Below are 17,793 nucleotides of genomic sequence, written 5' to 3'. Positions count from 1 at the left end.
CAACAAGGGTAGCCATGGGTTTAAATCGGAGTTCATATTAAGTCCAGCTGAGCCAGGATGGTGCTTACGGTCGGCTCTTTTCGTTCGGGCTCTACCGCAACATTTTTGGGGGTTTAGTTCTCCCAAGTCTCATAAGCCGAAACTGACACACAATCAAAACACAATCCTTGGGCCAACTCACAAATCAGCATAACCTCTACTTTGTGTGCACAACTTTACTTAATATTGTTTTATTAGTAATGAAAGGATAGAGAGACTTTGCAGACTAGTATTGTTCGGGCCTTGGCAGAGGGTAAGAAGTGACAGTTTAGATGCTAAAAAAAAGTCTCTATTTCACATGGTGTCAAGTCATGTCAAAATGTCTAAATATAGCACGAGTCAATAAAAATTTTGGTTGAAAGATCTAATGAGCCTACAGAGCACAGTTGTATTCTGCAGGCTGGGCATAAACAAATAGGAACACCAATGTTTTATATGGCAAGGGACAAAGATCAGTTGAATTTGGGGATCCACGACAGCAACATAAAACTATTCATGTATTTACTCTGCGCTGTGCCCACAGGATTGGGAGCGAGGCTGGCCCAGCCGGGATGTGAGCTGTCCACCGGCCTTGCGGACTGTTTGCTCTGGAGAGAAGAACTTTCACAGCAAATAAGTCTGAGAAGTGGCAGACGCGCTACAATGAGGCGCCACCAGAAAAGACACATTCAGCTCGGATCGGTTGATGGGAAAAATTAAGCCGAACCTCTGGCGAGAAACGCTGGGACATAAAAATATAGAGCAGTTCAAAAAAATGATGGGAACTATAAATATGAAGTACAGTAGAACCTCTAAGGTAAAAAAACAATCTGTTCCGGGACGCTGGTCTTCCTCTTGATTTGTTAAGATTTTTTTAATGCCGACATTGTGCAGTGTATCCACAAATGAAAACAGTTTCCAGGTGTTTTAAATAACATCTTTGGTGAAAATACCCCAAGGATCAAGACGTACAACACACTTTTCACCGACTTTTTTGTCCTATTGAAATCAAACGGTTCTGTCTTACAGTTTGGACAGGTACAGTTTGATGACCAGTGGCAGAGCTATGCAACTGATTTAATTTTAAATAAAAGTAATTTGACAGCAAAAGCATACATTTTGTTTTTGCTCGTGGAGGTGGCACTTTCATATCATCAATGCGACAAATTACAAAATTACTCTTGCCATTATGCTGACCCTTGCAGGCGGCGCATGCAGCGGACACACCGCCAAAGACAAAAGAAGTGATATGCGTCAAACCACAGACGTAAAAGGAAGATGACCACTGTTAAAAAATACATATTATAAAACACTAACTTTGATGACATAAAAAAACTTTACTTAACCCCCAGTTCCCACTCATTTTTCATGTTCTTCTTCTGCTAACACCCCAAGTTGAGGCTTTTCCGTCTTTTGGAATAAGCCTTTAAAAAAAAAAAAAAGCCAACTAAAAACAAAAAAATAATTCATATTTCATTGTTGGTGACTCACGAGGTACTCCAAGATCTCGCCTGATGCCACGCTAACGACAGTTCAATCTCAAGGTTTTGTCAAGACATATTTTTTTCATGAAAATGTTGGTTGAATTCTGAATGTTTTGACCTTTGGAGCCTCTTCTATAAATGACAGAACAGCTGGGCATCATTGTTGAACTTTTAACAAATGCATGTACTGTTGTTTTTTGTTCTTGTATAGTGTTTGGGGTTTTTTTTAGTATTAGAATGACATCAAACGACCGGCCAACAATTAATTCCTGGTTGGGCAATAAAGATGATTCAACATCAAATGCTGCAATTCGGGAGTTTTCTAAAGCTGACAATAGCTTGAAAAATATCACCGTGGTAAGTGTGCGGCCTGTACTGATCATCCTGTGTGCAACACGTGTGCCTGCTTGGTCCCCGCACTCCCAGATGACTGTTGTTAGATGTCTCACCTGGAAGGCTTATTCTCTTCAGAAAAAAATCTAGGCCAATGGTTTGTTTGTACTGCTTCCCAAAGGCCTCCTGAGCAAACCTGGTTGCGAGTGAAGTCTGGAACACAGTGGCAAAAAGGAGAGACATCGCAGTCAGCAGAGAGCAACAACATGTCCCTAGAAGATGTTACATTTCTTTTTTCTTTTTTTAGTTCTGAGAAAGAACCGTTGCTCATTTATGCTATTAGTATGTATAAAAACTCATCTTTTAAGTTTGAAACGGTGTAAACGCCTCTGCCCTCATATTTCCATGCGTCAACTGCGTTTGAATGAACATTTTGAAATGAATCCCCCAAAGAAACTGAACGTTCACATTAGAAAGAAGGCAGTGGTCTATGACGCCATGAAACAACTCAAGGCATATTTGTTTTTTCCATTTGGTCTTTCCCATTTCTGTCTTCTATCCCAGTGGTTCTCAAACTTTGTACACCAAGTACCACTTCAAAAAATACTTGGCTCTCCATGTACCATCACAATAACCAAAATTATAATACAGTAGCGTAATAGGCCTGTAGTAAGTAGTCTTAATCAAAAACGTGCCGAAGGTTTTACTCCTCAAAAGTATATTTAATAGTATTGTAAGCCACTGTAAAATTATGGAGTTTGAACATTTAATTTAGGGATTCTTTCATGAACTATTAGGGCATATATGTCAAACTCGGGGCCAAATATAATTGCATCATAATTACATGTAATTACACAATACATAATTACACGAGACCATATTAAATTTGAATAAGAGCTGGGCCACCAGTATACAGCGCATGCACCACCAATACTACAAATCCCAGAATGCTTTGCTAGTGTGTTGGCTTTTCTGTTGCAGTCATTAGCTAGCAACGTTTTGCCACCAGTCTCCTCGGGCAAATTTACACGTCACATTCCCAAAAATGGCCAAACAAAAGACGGAAAATAGGAGCTTTCAAGACAGGCGGGAGGCAGATTATCTGTTCACGACAGATTTCAGATTTCAGAGCTACAGATTTTATCTCTTTAAATAAGAAATACTACTGATTTTTTAATCTTTAATTGCACATTTGATTTCTCATGTGTTTATAATATTAAAGTTTGCTTATTCCATATTCAGTTAAGTTTGTTTTCATTTCCGTTTTAACATTACATATCTGGAGAGAAGGGAAAATATGGACAATCGCAGTCATTTTAAAATAAATATCAAGATTGGCCCGCGACTTTGTCCCAGTTTTTAATTTTGGCCCACTGTGAACTTGAGTTTGACACCCCTGCATTAGGGGGAGCCATTAGTGGTACTAGTACCACACTGAAGAGAATCACCGTTCCATCACTGAATCCCAACATTGCCTCCAGTGTTTATTGGTGGTATTGCAGCATTTGGTGCCTCACCATAAACCTCCAGGACAGAAATACAGATGAAAGAACTCCAAGCATGGAAAAAAGTAAGTATACATGTGTCGTGTATCTAACGTAGAGCATAAATAGCCTTTACGAGAAGGATTTCTATCTCTATAGCTGGATAGAAATCCTTGCATATCCGCAACAACAAGCTATAACAGTAATAGTGCAGACCTCCACACATTTTAGATCAGAAGAGAAATCCATTCCTAGCATACCTCTGAAGTTTTCCATTAAAATTTCTGGATTATTCACTGAAATTGGGAAAAGTGATCAAAATGCTGGCGGTGGTGGGTGTGTGTGTGTGTGTAGGGGGGGGGGGGGGGTTCTGCACCTTTATCCACCTCAACATCAGAATTTAATGGGTTCTTCCTTAATTAATGTCCAACAATCCCAAAGGTTTGTTAAAAACTGTAGATTTTGTATAATCCTGCTCACGACCAATTTTGGGTCCTGACCCTGAAATTGGGAAACCATGTTTACATTCTCCTACGATTTCCCTTACAAACCACTAGTCTAATGTAATTCATCATATCAAGTCATTTCCCTCAGTGTATCTGCCATCCACACACAAGCCTCAAAACAGTGCAACAAAGTGTGACGTTCACTTTATTTTTAAATCCATTTCACAGACTTGTTAAAAACCCAACAACCAAGGGGACGTTATGCGGATGGGACTGTCAAGTGAGAATGACAAAAACAGGTGTGGGTACGCATATACAGTACTGTATATGCGTGTGCGCGCGTGTGTGTGTCATGTCTCCGGACTGCAGACCAAATAATTGCCACAAATTACGAAACCTCCATCACTGTCACCATTGAGGGAGGAAGAAAATAGCATGTCTGCAGGGAGACGGCTCGGCATTGACGCGGCCAACTTTAACTCATTTTGATGGATGTGCGGCAAGGGGAAAACAGGAAGCATCGAATGTCTATTAGCTTGCCTCAATGTCAGCGCAACACCTGAGCACTCGTGGCAGCAAATACATTTTCAAGGAACTGTATTGCATCATGGCAGTCTTTCTAATATTCTGGTGACCTATTTTGCTACATAACACAGTCAAAATATTAGAAGCAGCGCTCAGTATGACAGTGCAGTTTTACAACCACAATAACATAGTTAAAGCAATACCTTTCTGACAGTGTGAATCCAAAATGTATTATTTTTGAATTATTAACACAAGATATAACAATAATTAATAACATTGTTATTTATAAAAGCTTCTAAATGTGATGATGTGTAAGTTTCATTAACCTCGCAATAAATTACAATACTGTCGGAGAGTTCATTGTATTTCAGCAACGCAATTCCAAAAGTGAAACTGAAATTATATGGGCGATTCATACAACACAAGAAAATACTTATCACAAGGGCAATTCCTACTGTTATATAACATTGTAATTTCTTGCCGATTGTAAAATGTGGGTTTTCGTTAGCTGTAAGATAAAATCATCAAAAATAACAAATAATCATAGTTTATTCTTTGCAGTGAATCTATATGCAGTGATCCCTCGTTTTTCACGGTTAATGGGGACCAGAACCCCCCGCGAAAGGTAAAAAACCGCAAAGTAGGATTTGCCCCCCACCCCGCCCACACGAGGAATTTTCGTGTATGTGGGTACCAGAATGTTTAAAATATGTAAACAGTATTTATACTTTACATATTTGAGACAGATTACAACACTACACGTATTTACTTAAATATTTAATTATAATACCTTATACAGTAATTAACATTTATTATACAGTAATTAAAATTCATCAACATTGCCTTCTGAGAGAGGCGAAGAGGCTTGTGCTGGTGGCGGAAATTTGGCCTTTGTCCTGATCATATTAGTGTCCAAACTCACTGTCTTTTCCCTGCAGTCAGCAATCCACAATGCCGCTTCCATTTTCACAATTCTCTTATTACGCACACGTTTCGCAGTTTTGCTGATGTTTTCTTCCTCTTTCTTGATGTACCGCACTGTAGACTCATTCACACCATAATGGTGTGTCACAGATGCATAACTTATGCCCTCTTTGATCATATCTAAAAGTTTCACTTTTTCGCTGATGGTCATCTTCTTCTTCTTGGGCGCCCCGGAGGAAGCTTTCGCAGGGGCACAGCGCTTAGGCGTCATTGTAAGGGCTTAACTAATCAAAAACAGTTATCGCTTCAACAAATAAAGTTATCACGAACACAACACTAAGATACAGTCAACAGCGTGGACGAGACTGGCGAGACACAACAAGGGAAGATGCTGGGTGTGGCTGCGATGATGCGCAGCCAATCAGCTCACAGGATAAATCCACTCGTGCTCTCATTGGTCGATGTCGCGCCGGGAACCATTCACACGCCTTGTTTGAGTGCCCGAGGCATGTACAGTACAGTACAGGCATGTACAAAGCCTCTGAGTCAGTTCATCTCTTTGTTTGGCATGCAGGGTAACCTTCTCTCGCGCCCATCAACATGAAACAACGCGTCTTTCCGCAATATGGCTGCCGATATGGCTGTTTTTTTTTTCTTTTTTATGAATATTTTGGAAAAAACCCGTGAAGCACTGAAGAACTGTAATCAGTTTTTGAACTGAACTACAGAAATACAAGTACATGAAGTTTTCTAATTCTAATTTATTGAGATGCACCTGTACTTCTTCCATAAATCTTTTTTCTATACTGCTTATCCTCACTAGGGTCACAGATGACCTGGCGCCTATCACAGCTGACTTTGGTGAGATTCGGGGTGCACCGTGGACTGGTTGGCAGCCAATCGCTGGAACGACGTAGACAAACAATCATTCAGAGTACCCGGAGAAAAACCCACGCAAGCACGTGGACAACATGCAATTTCTACACAGGAAGGAAGGCCAGAGCCGGGATTCCAACTCCCACCCTCAGGACTGTTAGGCTGCTGTACTAACCACTTGTACACAGTGCTGCGAACTTAATTCTTTTGAACGTTTATTGCAATCGGATTGTTTCATTCTCAGTTTGTCGTGTCCTCAAGAATGACTGAAAAATGACAGCAACAGGGAGAATACGGCTGATTTAGGTAGCCCAAACAATCAGCGGTAACACAAGAATAACTAGCTCGGACAGCAAAAATGAATCCCTCATGCTCGTGCTGGCCTGCTCGGACATTTGTCTTGGCGTCCCAGTAGCTTGGCTTTCCTCCTTTAAACGTAGTCCCTTTGTAGTTTTTTTTCCTAGTGTACAGTTGGAACAACAAATGTGAACGCTGGCGTAATCCTCACACTCCAGCACAGGGTCACCGGTGATCCCAATGCCGGGAAATGGGGGGGAGGTTCCACTGAAACAAGAAACTTGGCGAGCGGAGAGAGAAAAAACACAGTGAAGACAATCATGCAATGAAACTCTTTGTGCTCTCTCAACTATAAAGACACATAAGTGCGACTATTTTGTTTAAACCGCGGTACCTTGAAGGTCGAAAATATACAAACCAGCAGTTGACATGCATTGAACGCCCCATTTTGTCAAAGAGCAAAAAAAAAAACTGGTCTCAAATGCACCACACCAGTCAATAAATATCCAAGTCCTTTGTTCCGAAAAGTCAATACTGCCTCCAGCTGACAGTCCTATAGGGCCAATAGAAATGGGAACAAGGGCTGCAGCTATCAAATATTTTTTGATTATTTTTCTGATTGATTAACCAAATAATCAGATAATAATTGATTTTGCATTATTAAACAACAAATAGTGCATGTGAGGTAAAGGTAGAGCTATGCAACATGGACATTTTTTTATTTCCCAATGTAGCGTATATTGGTCGAAATGAAAATCTAATTAATTTGGGAAAAGATTAAGCCGGAAGCGACGCCAGCGTTACTTCCGGTTTAGCGTAATTTTAAGATTCAGCATTATAAATCAAGCTATTTTGTCTCCACGTCACTTTTCATATGTATAAAATATAGGGAGAGTGACGAGAAACCTCAGTCCCGTAATCTGAAGGTTGCTATATTTTATGAAATTTTGTTTCCTAAACAGAGGTTCATTGTTAAGCTCAACCCACACAAAACACAACCAAGAGTGGAATTTTATAGAATATTTAATGACATCCACAAGGGATCTAGAGGGAAACACAGAAAGGGTCTAACTAAAGAAAGAAAATAACACTAATTATGGTGAAAGAAAGAAAATAGGCGTGCTAAAAGGGAAATAGAACATCGTGTGTTGGACTAAAGTGGAAAACGCGCGCGTTTAACGCGTCCTTTCCGGACGAGAGAGGACAAAGTTGAGATTTTGTCTAGAGCTAGTAATTTCCCCAAAATTATTGGGCACTAATATTGTATAGTCTGGAAAACACTTGCAGTGTCTACTCACAAACGTAGATCAGCAGGGGCCTCGTGTACAAAAGGTGCGTACGCACAAAAAAACGTGGCGTACGTTCTTTTTCACGGCAAATTTCAGATGTATCAAGAGTGAAATGACCGTGGAAATGTGCGGTGCCTCACGCCAACTTCATGGTTGGCGTACGCACGTTTCTACAGCTTTTGGTGCTTTGGCGACACTTGGAGGTGATGCTGGGAAACTGTTATAATAAAGCTACACATCAGAGACACACGAACAATTAGCACTGAACAACAATTAATGCCAGACATTTGATTTCAACAATGTAAAAGATGCAAGGACACTGAATTCACTTGTTAACCAGTGTATTTAATGAATCACTGATATTTGTGAGGACACCTATTAATTGATCAAAGTGATCATTTATGCCGCCTATTGCCCTCACAATGCACTGGAAAAAAAAGTCCTTTGAATTTACTTAATTTGAACATGTACATTGGTTGCGCGTGATTAAAATGTGTTAAAATTACGTATTTTTTTTTAGAAGAAGATCAATTGTCATTTGAACACATTTTAATCATGTGCAACCGATGTACATGTTCAAATTAAGTAAATTCAAACGGGTGCAGCAGCAGCCGGTTGGAGCGTAATTGCGTCGGAGACCCTGGGGATGTCGGAGGAGACGCCAGGGACCGTTGGACGAATCCCCCGAACATGTAGCGCGTGGCTCTGACTATAATAATTTTGAATTCCATTCAAAAAATTAAGCTTTAATAAATTATAGATTCAGGTCCCACAATTTAAACAATTTCAAGTATTTATTTGTTTATTTTTACATAATGAAATCAGGAATACAAGAAATTAGAATACTGTGAAGATATCACCATTTACTTCGCAGTCTTTCTAGAAGAAAAAAAAATTAGGGTGACATTAAATCAATCAAAATATGGTCCTTTCAAAATCTTCAATACTTGGTTGGCAATCCCTTTGCTTGAATCATTGCCTCGATGCGCCGTGGCATTGAGGCAATCAGCCTGTGGCAACGCCTGGGGAGTTATGGAAGCCCAGACTTGATGCTTGCTGTCAGTTCTTCTTTGTTTTTGGGTCTGATGCCCCTCATTTTCGTCTTGATAGATTGTCAATGGGGTTTAGATCTGCCGAGTTGGCTGGCCAGTCAAGCGCTGTGATAGCATGGGCATCAAACCAGGTTTAGGTGCGTCTGGCAGTATGGGCAGGGGCCAGGTCCTGCTGGAAGATGAAATCTGCATCTCCATACAGATACTCCGCAGAAGGAATCATTAAGTCCTCTAAAACATTCTGGTAGACTGTTAGACTGGTAGACTCAGTTTAAAACATTTATGGCCTGCAAAATTTGGGCTGATTTATTCACAGTATTCAAATTTTTTGAATTCCTGATTTTGTGGGTTTTATGAGCTGAAAGCCCAAATTATGTAAAAATAAACAAATAAATACTTGAAATTGTTTAAATTGTGGGCCCTGAAACTATAATCTATGAAAGTGTAACTTTTTGAATGGAATTATGGAAATAAATAAACTTTTCCATGATATTGTAATTTTTTGGAAGGGTCTCTCTCTATATATTTATTTTATTTATTAATTTATTTTTTTTACCTGTGAAAGGTTATTCCCAGGTCGCTTGTCGTTATTATACAGCTGTGTGCGCAACTGTATGTAGCACAATGTGCCAGCATCCTTGTTCTTTTGTTTTTCCACACACATGGAATGTGCCGAGGACTAGCGTGGCATCGCCATAGACATGCAGCTCAAAAGAGGTGTGTAGTACCTACCAGTAAAGTATTGGCCCTGGCCTTCTCAAACTCTTATATGTTTGCATAGTTTGCCTACTTTAATGTCTAAGATCATCAAAGAAATGTAAATATCAGACAAAGATAACCTAAGTAAACATAAAATGCAGTTTTTATATTGGGATTTTATCTATTAATGAAAATTTTTAAAATATATCAAAGCTACCTAAAGAAATTAATTTTACCTGATTCCCTTAAAGAAACAACAGCAATCTAGGAAATTTCACCTAGACTGTCCAGTATCCAGGTATTTACTTCACAGCCAAACTGGTTGAATTTTGGGCTAAAAAGTTACTGAATCGATTTCAAGCCACTGGATTGGGTTGTTCTAAATGAACCAATATTTTCCTTGAATCGAATTGGCAACCACGACTCCTGATGGAAATCAAATTGTTGTTAAAACAAAACAGTACACCCCTACATACAGTAAGTGTGACACTTCAAGGCAGACATTTTGCTTTGGCTTTTTTTTGGTGATCAAACAATTCAAGATATTCGATTAATCATTTCAGACCTTATTAAAAGGAGAAAAAAATAGGAGGTATAAACCTAGTAAAATAAAACAAATAAAACACTAAACATCGCTTGACAGAAACAAGACCTACTGGACATGATCATCTCCAAATATCAGGACACTGAAATACAGCGGAACCTCAATAAAACGGACCCCACTATAAATGGATATCGGGCAAAATGGACTGTCGGGACTGAACAATGTGTCCAAAAATTGCTTCCAGTCGTCACTTAAGCCGGTGTTGACAAAGTCTGTTAGTTCCAGAATTGGCCGCTGTTGTTTAGTGGTGCTGTGGCCCAATGCAGGCAGAAAATGGGACTGAGTTATTTCCGGGTTACAGAGCTACAAAAAAAACTGATCCAATTCAAAAAGAGGTGTCTCCCGTGCCTACGTGGCAGCCATGTTGAATGTGGGGCATTGACGTGGTTGCCATGTCATTCATGATGGTTATATCTATTGTCTATTTTGTATAGAGCACTCCACAGAGACAGCGCAGTACTGCTGCGGTGTTAACTCTGAGGAATACAAAACAAAAGTTTCCGGAGTCTGGAAGATGCTATTTTTGGTACAGTAACAGTTGTCTTACCAAGCCGTTCGCCTTTGGCAATGGATTGGGAACTAGGAAGCACACAAATTCCATGCGGCTCATGAAAGCGACTCGCCTATGATGAGTACTGCACCTCAACGTCACCATGAACAAGCACACTGGTGTGTTAAGTTTGTGTAAAATGTGAAACTTTCAAACATTTTCAAGCTTATTTTTATATTTATTTACAATAACTTTGCACTGTACTAGGCATTTTAGTCCATAAAAAACTACAAAACTATAATTTTGTACTGTACAGTAATGTGGATGCATATGGCCTAAAAAAAAAAGTGCTTCAATGTAACAGACAATCAGCTATATCGGACAACCCTTGCCCCTTATTAGTCCATTCTATCGCGGTTCCGCTGTACTTGCTTTCTGCTTTAAATGAGTCAGCTTTTTCCCTGGTTGACTTCTCACATTCTTCTGTGAGCATTGCAAAAAGGCAAAGGAAAATCCAAAACACACATACTGAGCTATAATCATTTGGTGGTGGCTGAAATTGGGTCTCGTAAAGTCACATATTATGACAGTTCATGTCATATTTTAGGCATTTCTTTCCCCAAAATTTTGGTCCAATTTCATATTTGATTAACTTGAAGACATTTGACTTTGGAGGTTCCACTATAAATGTTTGAACTTCTCATGTTTAATCCAGCAACCAAAGCTGGCTTCTTTCTAAAGGGAACACCAAATACTGAAGAAAAACCTGAGCACTCAGGTGGAAAAATAGACTTAAGTTAAACCAGGCATATTAGGCCCTGGCTCCACATGGGAGTCCAGATATTTTCAAAAACATCTCGCTCAGGTGGACAAACCTTCCCACATTTTGCTATTTTTCCTGAATGGACTATCCGGCTGCGAGCCAAAATACCACCAGAGAATGGTGTCCAAAATAAACTGATCCGATTGCAATTTGCAGAGCAAATTGACATTAATAAGAGGAAGACGGGGTGTAGTGTGGCATTCAAGATGTCAGTCAGCAGTACTGAATATAAATGGGGGTGGGGGGAGGGGGCGTGCAGGGTATGGTGTTTTCTGAGCCCAAAACACAAGTAGGTACAGTAAGTCTGTGATGAGCTGACACCTGGCAGTCGTGGGGGGGGGGGGGGGGGGGGGGGGTATTAATGTAGCGTATCTGCTGGGAACTGACTCCTGTCTGTTCTCAACACCACACCTATGTGCCCCCTCCCGAAAAGAAAAACAAGAAAAATGTAGGCTTTTTAGAATGAGAACATTCATTTTATTCCAAAATTGTGTCCATTCGGGTCGAACGTTAACATTATTTTGCTTACGGTGAAACCTCAAAATTCAAACACCACAGTGGTTAAACATTTTAGAAACAGAGAACATTTTTCAGGAGAATAAACCTGTAAAGAAAAAAAAATGGAAGTCAAACTGTCTGTGTGATGTCATGCAAAGGCAATCTCTTGAGGCTTCAGCTCAGTTAGAATCTAAAGCAGTCATTCTCAAAAGCGTGGTACGAGTATCACTAGTGCTACACAGGGTAGTGATATGCGAAAAAATCATTGCCTCATTCCAGTTTAGTTGTATTTAAACCTACAATACGTACGTTCTGTCGTCCCATCAATTACGACCCTCACTAGGGTCGCGGGCGTGCTAGAGCCTATCCCAGCTATCATCGGGTAGGAGGCGGGGTACACCCTGAACTGGTTGCCAGCCAATCGCAGGGCACATACAAACAAACAACCATTCGCACTCACATTCACACCTACGGGCAATTTAGAGTCTCCAATTCATGCATGTTTTTGGGATGTGGGAAGAAACCGGAGTGCCCGGAGAAAACCCACGCAGGCACGGGGAGAACATGCAAACTCCACATAGGCGGGGCCGGGGATTGAACCCCGGTCCTCAGAACTGTGAGGCTGACGCTCTAACCAGTCATCCACCGTGCCGCCCGTTCTGTCGTCCCCTACACTGGAATTCAGTATTACAACAAAAGAAACGATGCTTCAATATGACGTAGGCGCCCCTTGTATGTGGTGATTCTACAACATTCTACATTTTTATTCTGTTTTGATGGACAGCCAGTGGTGGGAAAAAGACACATTTTTCAGAAGAGGCAATTGTGGCAAATTCCCTACTATTGCTGCATTTTGTGCATGCATTGTTCGGTGCGTGGACTTAACGTCAGGCACCTTGTTGCGGAGCTACGAGGTCCTCAGAAAGACTGGGTTTTTTTTCCATCTTTATTCAACATATTAGATTTACAAAAAAAACAAACACAGACAAACAGACATCCTCAGAATGACGTGTTGCGTTTGTTCCCAACAATTAGTTTGGGGGTTTACACAGTAATAATTGTATGATTATTTTCTGCAACAAAAATGCAAAAGAATATGTTTAGATAGCTTTTTACAACAGGAGACAAGGGGCCACGCTCCATCGACTAGACACCAACTATAAAAAAATCTAATACTGAAAAATACAGCAAGATGTTAGAGGAACTGATAGGCTGAATCAGCATTGTCTCCTCAAGTAGTGGCTTGGGTGGAAATTATTTTTTTTTTTTAAATAAAAAATAGTTACATACTCTAGCTTTAACTTTTTAGTAAAATACATTTGTATTGCATCTTTAAGAACTGGTTATTTTTTCATTTTTATTAACTTTTATATGGATTCCATTTTGATCGAATCATTATTGAAGTACAGTTTGTTTATTGTACAAAATTTAAGGGTAGTGCTCATGTTCAAACTGAGCATGTTATGGTGGCTTAAAATAATAATTAATATACTTTTAGGAATAAAACCCGGCGACACGGTGGACGACTGGTTAGAGCGTCAACCTCACAGTTCTGAGGACCCGGCTTCAATCCCCGGCCCCGCCTGTGTGGAGTTTGCATGTTCTCCCAGTGCCTGGGTGGGGTTTTCTCCGGGCACTCCGGTTTCCTCCCACATCCCAAAAACATGCATTAATTGGAGACTCTAAATTGCCCGTAGGCGTGACTGTGAGTGCTAATGGTTGTTCGTTTGTATGTGCCCTGCGATTGGCTGGCAACCAGTTCAGGGTGTACCCTGCCTCCTGCCCGATGACAGCTGGGATAGGCTCCAGCACGCCCGCGACCCTAGTGAGGAGAAACGGCTCAGAAAATGGATGGATGGAATAAAACCTGTCTCATTTTTGATAAAAACAGGTCTACTAAGCTACTTTATTTTAATGTTGGTCATAACGGTGATGCTTTGAGAGTTATGAGTATATTTTGAGGCGGTACTTTGTCTAAAAAGTTTGTGAAGCACTGATCTAAAGGATTAAAGGATCAACTCAACGTATGTTTTAATTTTTCTTTTTGTGATGCCACCACATGGTTATGATGGTAAAGAGGAAATGTATGAGTCATAGAATAGTCATAGAACCACAAACTGAACTTATTGCGAAGTACCACCCACGCTAGTGATGGATGCTGTCCTAGCTGCTCAGTACAACATGGCTAAGTTGGCAACAACAATGGCATGTACATCCTTCCATTTCTTAACAAAGACAATCTAATGCAGTAATCAAGTGATGGCAACAGTTTGAAGCCTACATTTCCCATGAGTTGCAATGAAAAACTGTATTACTTCCATTGGATGATACATTATGTTATATGAATTAAAGGCCTCACATATCTAGTAAGTTTAGAACAACAGTGATTTACATATTTTATGTTGCTTGCCATGGAGAACATGTCAAAACTTTAGCTTCAGATCAATGAAATCACTAATTCATTTTTTAGTCTTCGAATGAGAAAGCAATATGTTGAAGTCGCTCGCTTACATATGCTAAAATTGAAAACATTTATTTGCAAAGTTGGTGATCTTAACCTTCCTTAACCAAGACAGCACAAGGTCAAACTGTTGGGGAAACCCATATTAGATAATAAATTATATAATTATATAACAGGGAAGAGTTACGGGCAGCTCGTGCTTGCGGTCCTCCATAATGGCAGACTTCTGCATGTAGTTGCTAATAGTGATGTTAGCTTCCCAATATGTGGTGAGCTTAAACTCTGCAATAACCAGTAATTTATCGTCAAGGAAAAAAAGCTTATGTAGTGTAACTTAAGAGTCGGTGACATGCTAAAGCAATGAAATGCGACTTTGCTGTGCCAACCTGAATTTGCTATTTTACTGTAGCTCAGTGAAAACGATGTTGATGTAACACATTAACTACGTACCTGGACACAGCAGGTTTACACAAATATTTTATAGGCTTTAAAGAACGAAAAATAGTCTTGTTAACTTTGCAGCATTAGGAGGTCATTTTCTGAAATCAAAACCTATTTCAATCAAAAACATCGTAACGGGTCAAGTTACATTTTAACATAGGACCGCTTATTTGATAGCAGCTTCATAATTCACACATCCATTGAACTTTTTTTCTGCTTGAATTTCTTCATAGGAAGTCAGAATAGCCTCCTGAAGCTGCTGTTTGGGTGTGAACTGCCTCTCAGCCTCATAAATCTTGTGCTTGAGGATGCTTCAAAGGGGCATACACCTTGACTTTCTCTCCTTTTCTGCAAATTGCAACTAATGACGCAGAGGTATTCCCTGCAGCATGAGATGGTGCATTGTCATGCATGAAGATGATTTTCTTAAAGACAGTACAGTTCTTCTTTTTTTACAATGGAGGGAAGCGGTGAGTCAGAAACTCTGCACACTTCTCAGGTCATTTTCACACCTTCGGGGACTCTAAAGGGTACGCCAAATCTCTCTTCGTGAATCTGGCCCAAAACATGAATCCACCACCTTATTACTGATGTCGCAGCCTTGTCGGGACATCATGGTGGCCTTCTGCCGACTATCCACTACTCCGTCCGTCTGGACCATCCAGGGTTACACGGCACCGATCAGCGAGCACTCTCATGCTGCAAAGTATACTTCTACATCAATGACAGCTATGGGCATAAAGGGAGAGAAACTCATGGCGTGGCCCCAGTTCTGGCCAGACCTCAACCTGCTGAGAACCTTTGAAGCATCCTCAAGCAAAAGCTCTATGAGGGTAGGAGGCAGTTCACATCCAAACAGCAGCTTTAGGAGCCTATTCTGACAAAGAAATTCAAGCAGAAACTCTTGGAAAAAAAAGTTCAATGCATGTAGGAATTGTGAAGTTGCTCTTAATGAAGGGGTTCTAAGTTAAAATGCAACTTCACCTGTTAAGATGTTTTTGATTGAAATAGCTTTTGATTTCAGTAAATAATTTCCTAATGCTCCTAATTTAACCTGTGACTATTTTCAGTTCTTTAAAACCTTTAACATGTCCTGACCATGTGTTTTGGTTTATGAGCATGGTCATGGAACAAATTATACTCCTAAATCAAGGCACCGGTGGTTTAGTGCATGGACCTCAAGATGGATATCTCAGATGACTAATAGATGCTAAGACAGCTTGCCATAACACCGTTTGAGCATTTTATTTGATATCCTACTAATAGGCTCAATTGCCTTTGCAGTGATCTTTTTTTGTTGTTGTTGTTGTACCTGGAAATAGGGTACGTAAATTGATCTGAGGTCCATCAAAATCGTGTGTTCACATTGTTTCACGCAGGAAATACGTTGCTGGGAAATCCCTTTACCACCTCGTTTTTTTAATTTTTCAATTCGGTTGAGATTTTCTGTGGTTTTGACCAAGATGAAAGTTTTGATATTGACTATTTTGATAAAAAAGATATTCTGAACATTTTAGTAACGTACCTATATATATATAGCATATATATTTTTTTAAAACAAACATTTCAGGTTTATTCGCGGAGTACACATTTTCTTTCATAATTTAGTGCACTGGTAGGAGTAGTAAGTGTAGTATGAAAGCAGATTTGTCTATATCTTGAACTTGTTTTCATTCATTAGGTTGTACAGGTGAGCTAATAAATAAATAAATGAATAAATAAAGTGTTATACGTTGCGTTTAACTGTCCTCTGTAAATGACAATTTCCCCGTGAACAACGTTGCATCACGTCTGACTTGTTAGCTAAAAGCTCACATAGCAGCTGTCATTTAGCGTCTGTCGCCATGGTGACCCAAACAGCCTCTGCTAGCCTGGAGCAGCGGCCCGAGGAGCCCGAGAAACATCGGAATTATGTGGCAAAACTGACATCCCCTCGGTGTGCGGGCAATTGCGACTTGCTTGTTGTGAAGCGCAGTAAAGTATTCGTTTGGTGAAGCTCACCTTCCCGCAAGCGCCGTCACCGATGACAACAATTTTAAGCTGTCGGTCCTGGCTGTCCTCCTCCGAGTCCGACATGACGCCGCCGCCGCCGCCGTGTGTTCGGCCAGTGAGACCCCACTCCGAGCGAAGAAATACGACGATACGGGGATTAAAATCTAAACTAGCCGGCTAATATTCACAGACGGATCAACTCAGCGTCGAGTAAGCAAGCGGGCGCCATTTTGACTGTACCAACTCGACCGCCAGACTCGGCTGGGTCCACTCGAACGCTTCAAATTGATGAAAAATAAAGGTGTCGGTTCCAAACGGCCATACGTCGAATATTAAAACACACCAGAACCCTCGGATAGACCCTTGTGTTTGTGGCCATCGTCACAACCGCGCGGAAGCGCTTGAGAAGCGTAATCACAGCAGCGAGTCTCCATAATGGTTGCGTCCAGAGTGTGACGCGCCGCTCCGTTGTTATGGTAACAAAAATCAACACGAAACAAGTCGAAATGGGAGGCATTTTCTGAGGCGTCCCGCATTTGATATATTATCATACATGCCAAATAAAGTCTGTGGCATACCCTGACGTTTATGAGCTTTTTTGATTGGTTTATGTGAAACGCAACGCTACCTTTCCACACCCACCTGCAAAGCGTGAAATTCGGCAAACCTTCTACACATGTCAACTTATTAAAACACACTTCGATTTATTAAAACGCCTTTTAAAGTATTTCTTGATGCCCGTCTTTACACTCTTGCTGTAAAGAAATGGGAGACTGTCGTATAACATCACTTGGGAGGAACGAAAGGAAGGCTCTTACTTGCACAGTTCTCCGAACAAGAGGCAAATCGTCATCAATATTCGGAGGCATGCAGTATATTCTCTCTGCTCTGTGGGAACAAGGACTATTATTGGAGCTTAGAATAGTTGGGTACCTTCTCTGCCTCCTCTTCTTGCTGGCCAGTGGAGCTCAGTGCTTCCTGGCATGGTGCGTCACAACATGGTACTACACTGAAAGCGTGAAACTTTAAAAGTCAGACTTGCCTGTCCAAGAGAAAC

General features: G+C 40.5%; 1 protein-coding gene across 2 annotated transcripts in view; it reads right to left on the bottom strand.

Annotated features, from left to right (window-relative positions):
* rab28 (RAB28, member RAS oncogene family) overlaps nucleotides 1–16,999 on the bottom strand; it is a 65,704-nt gene extending 48,705 nt beyond the window's left edge. The window contains exons 1-2 of one of the 2 annotated variants that reach the window (XM_061787765.1): nucleotides 16,746–16,999; nucleotides 1,952–2,048 (exon numbers count right to left, since the gene is read on the bottom strand). In XM_061787765.1, coding sequence (XP_061643749.1) covers nucleotides 1,952–2,048; nucleotides 16,746–16,820 — 172 coding nt within the window. In that variant the 5' untranslated portion in view covers nucleotides 16,821–16,999. The remainder of the gene's footprint in view (nucleotides 1–1,951; nucleotides 2,049–16,745) is intronic. The other variant, XM_061787766.1, reaches the window with a different exon arrangement.
* Nucleotides 17,000–17,793: the final 794 nt, after the last annotated feature.

Source organism: Phyllopteryx taeniolatus, chromosome 10, assembly GCF_024500385.1.
Source record: "Phyllopteryx taeniolatus isolate TA_2022b chromosome 10, UOR_Ptae_1.2, whole genome shotgun sequence".
NCBI classification, from domain to species: Eukaryota; Metazoa; Chordata; class Actinopteri; order Syngnathiformes; family Syngnathidae; genus Phyllopteryx; species Phyllopteryx taeniolatus.
This window is presented reverse-complemented; position numbering and strand designations above follow the sequence as displayed.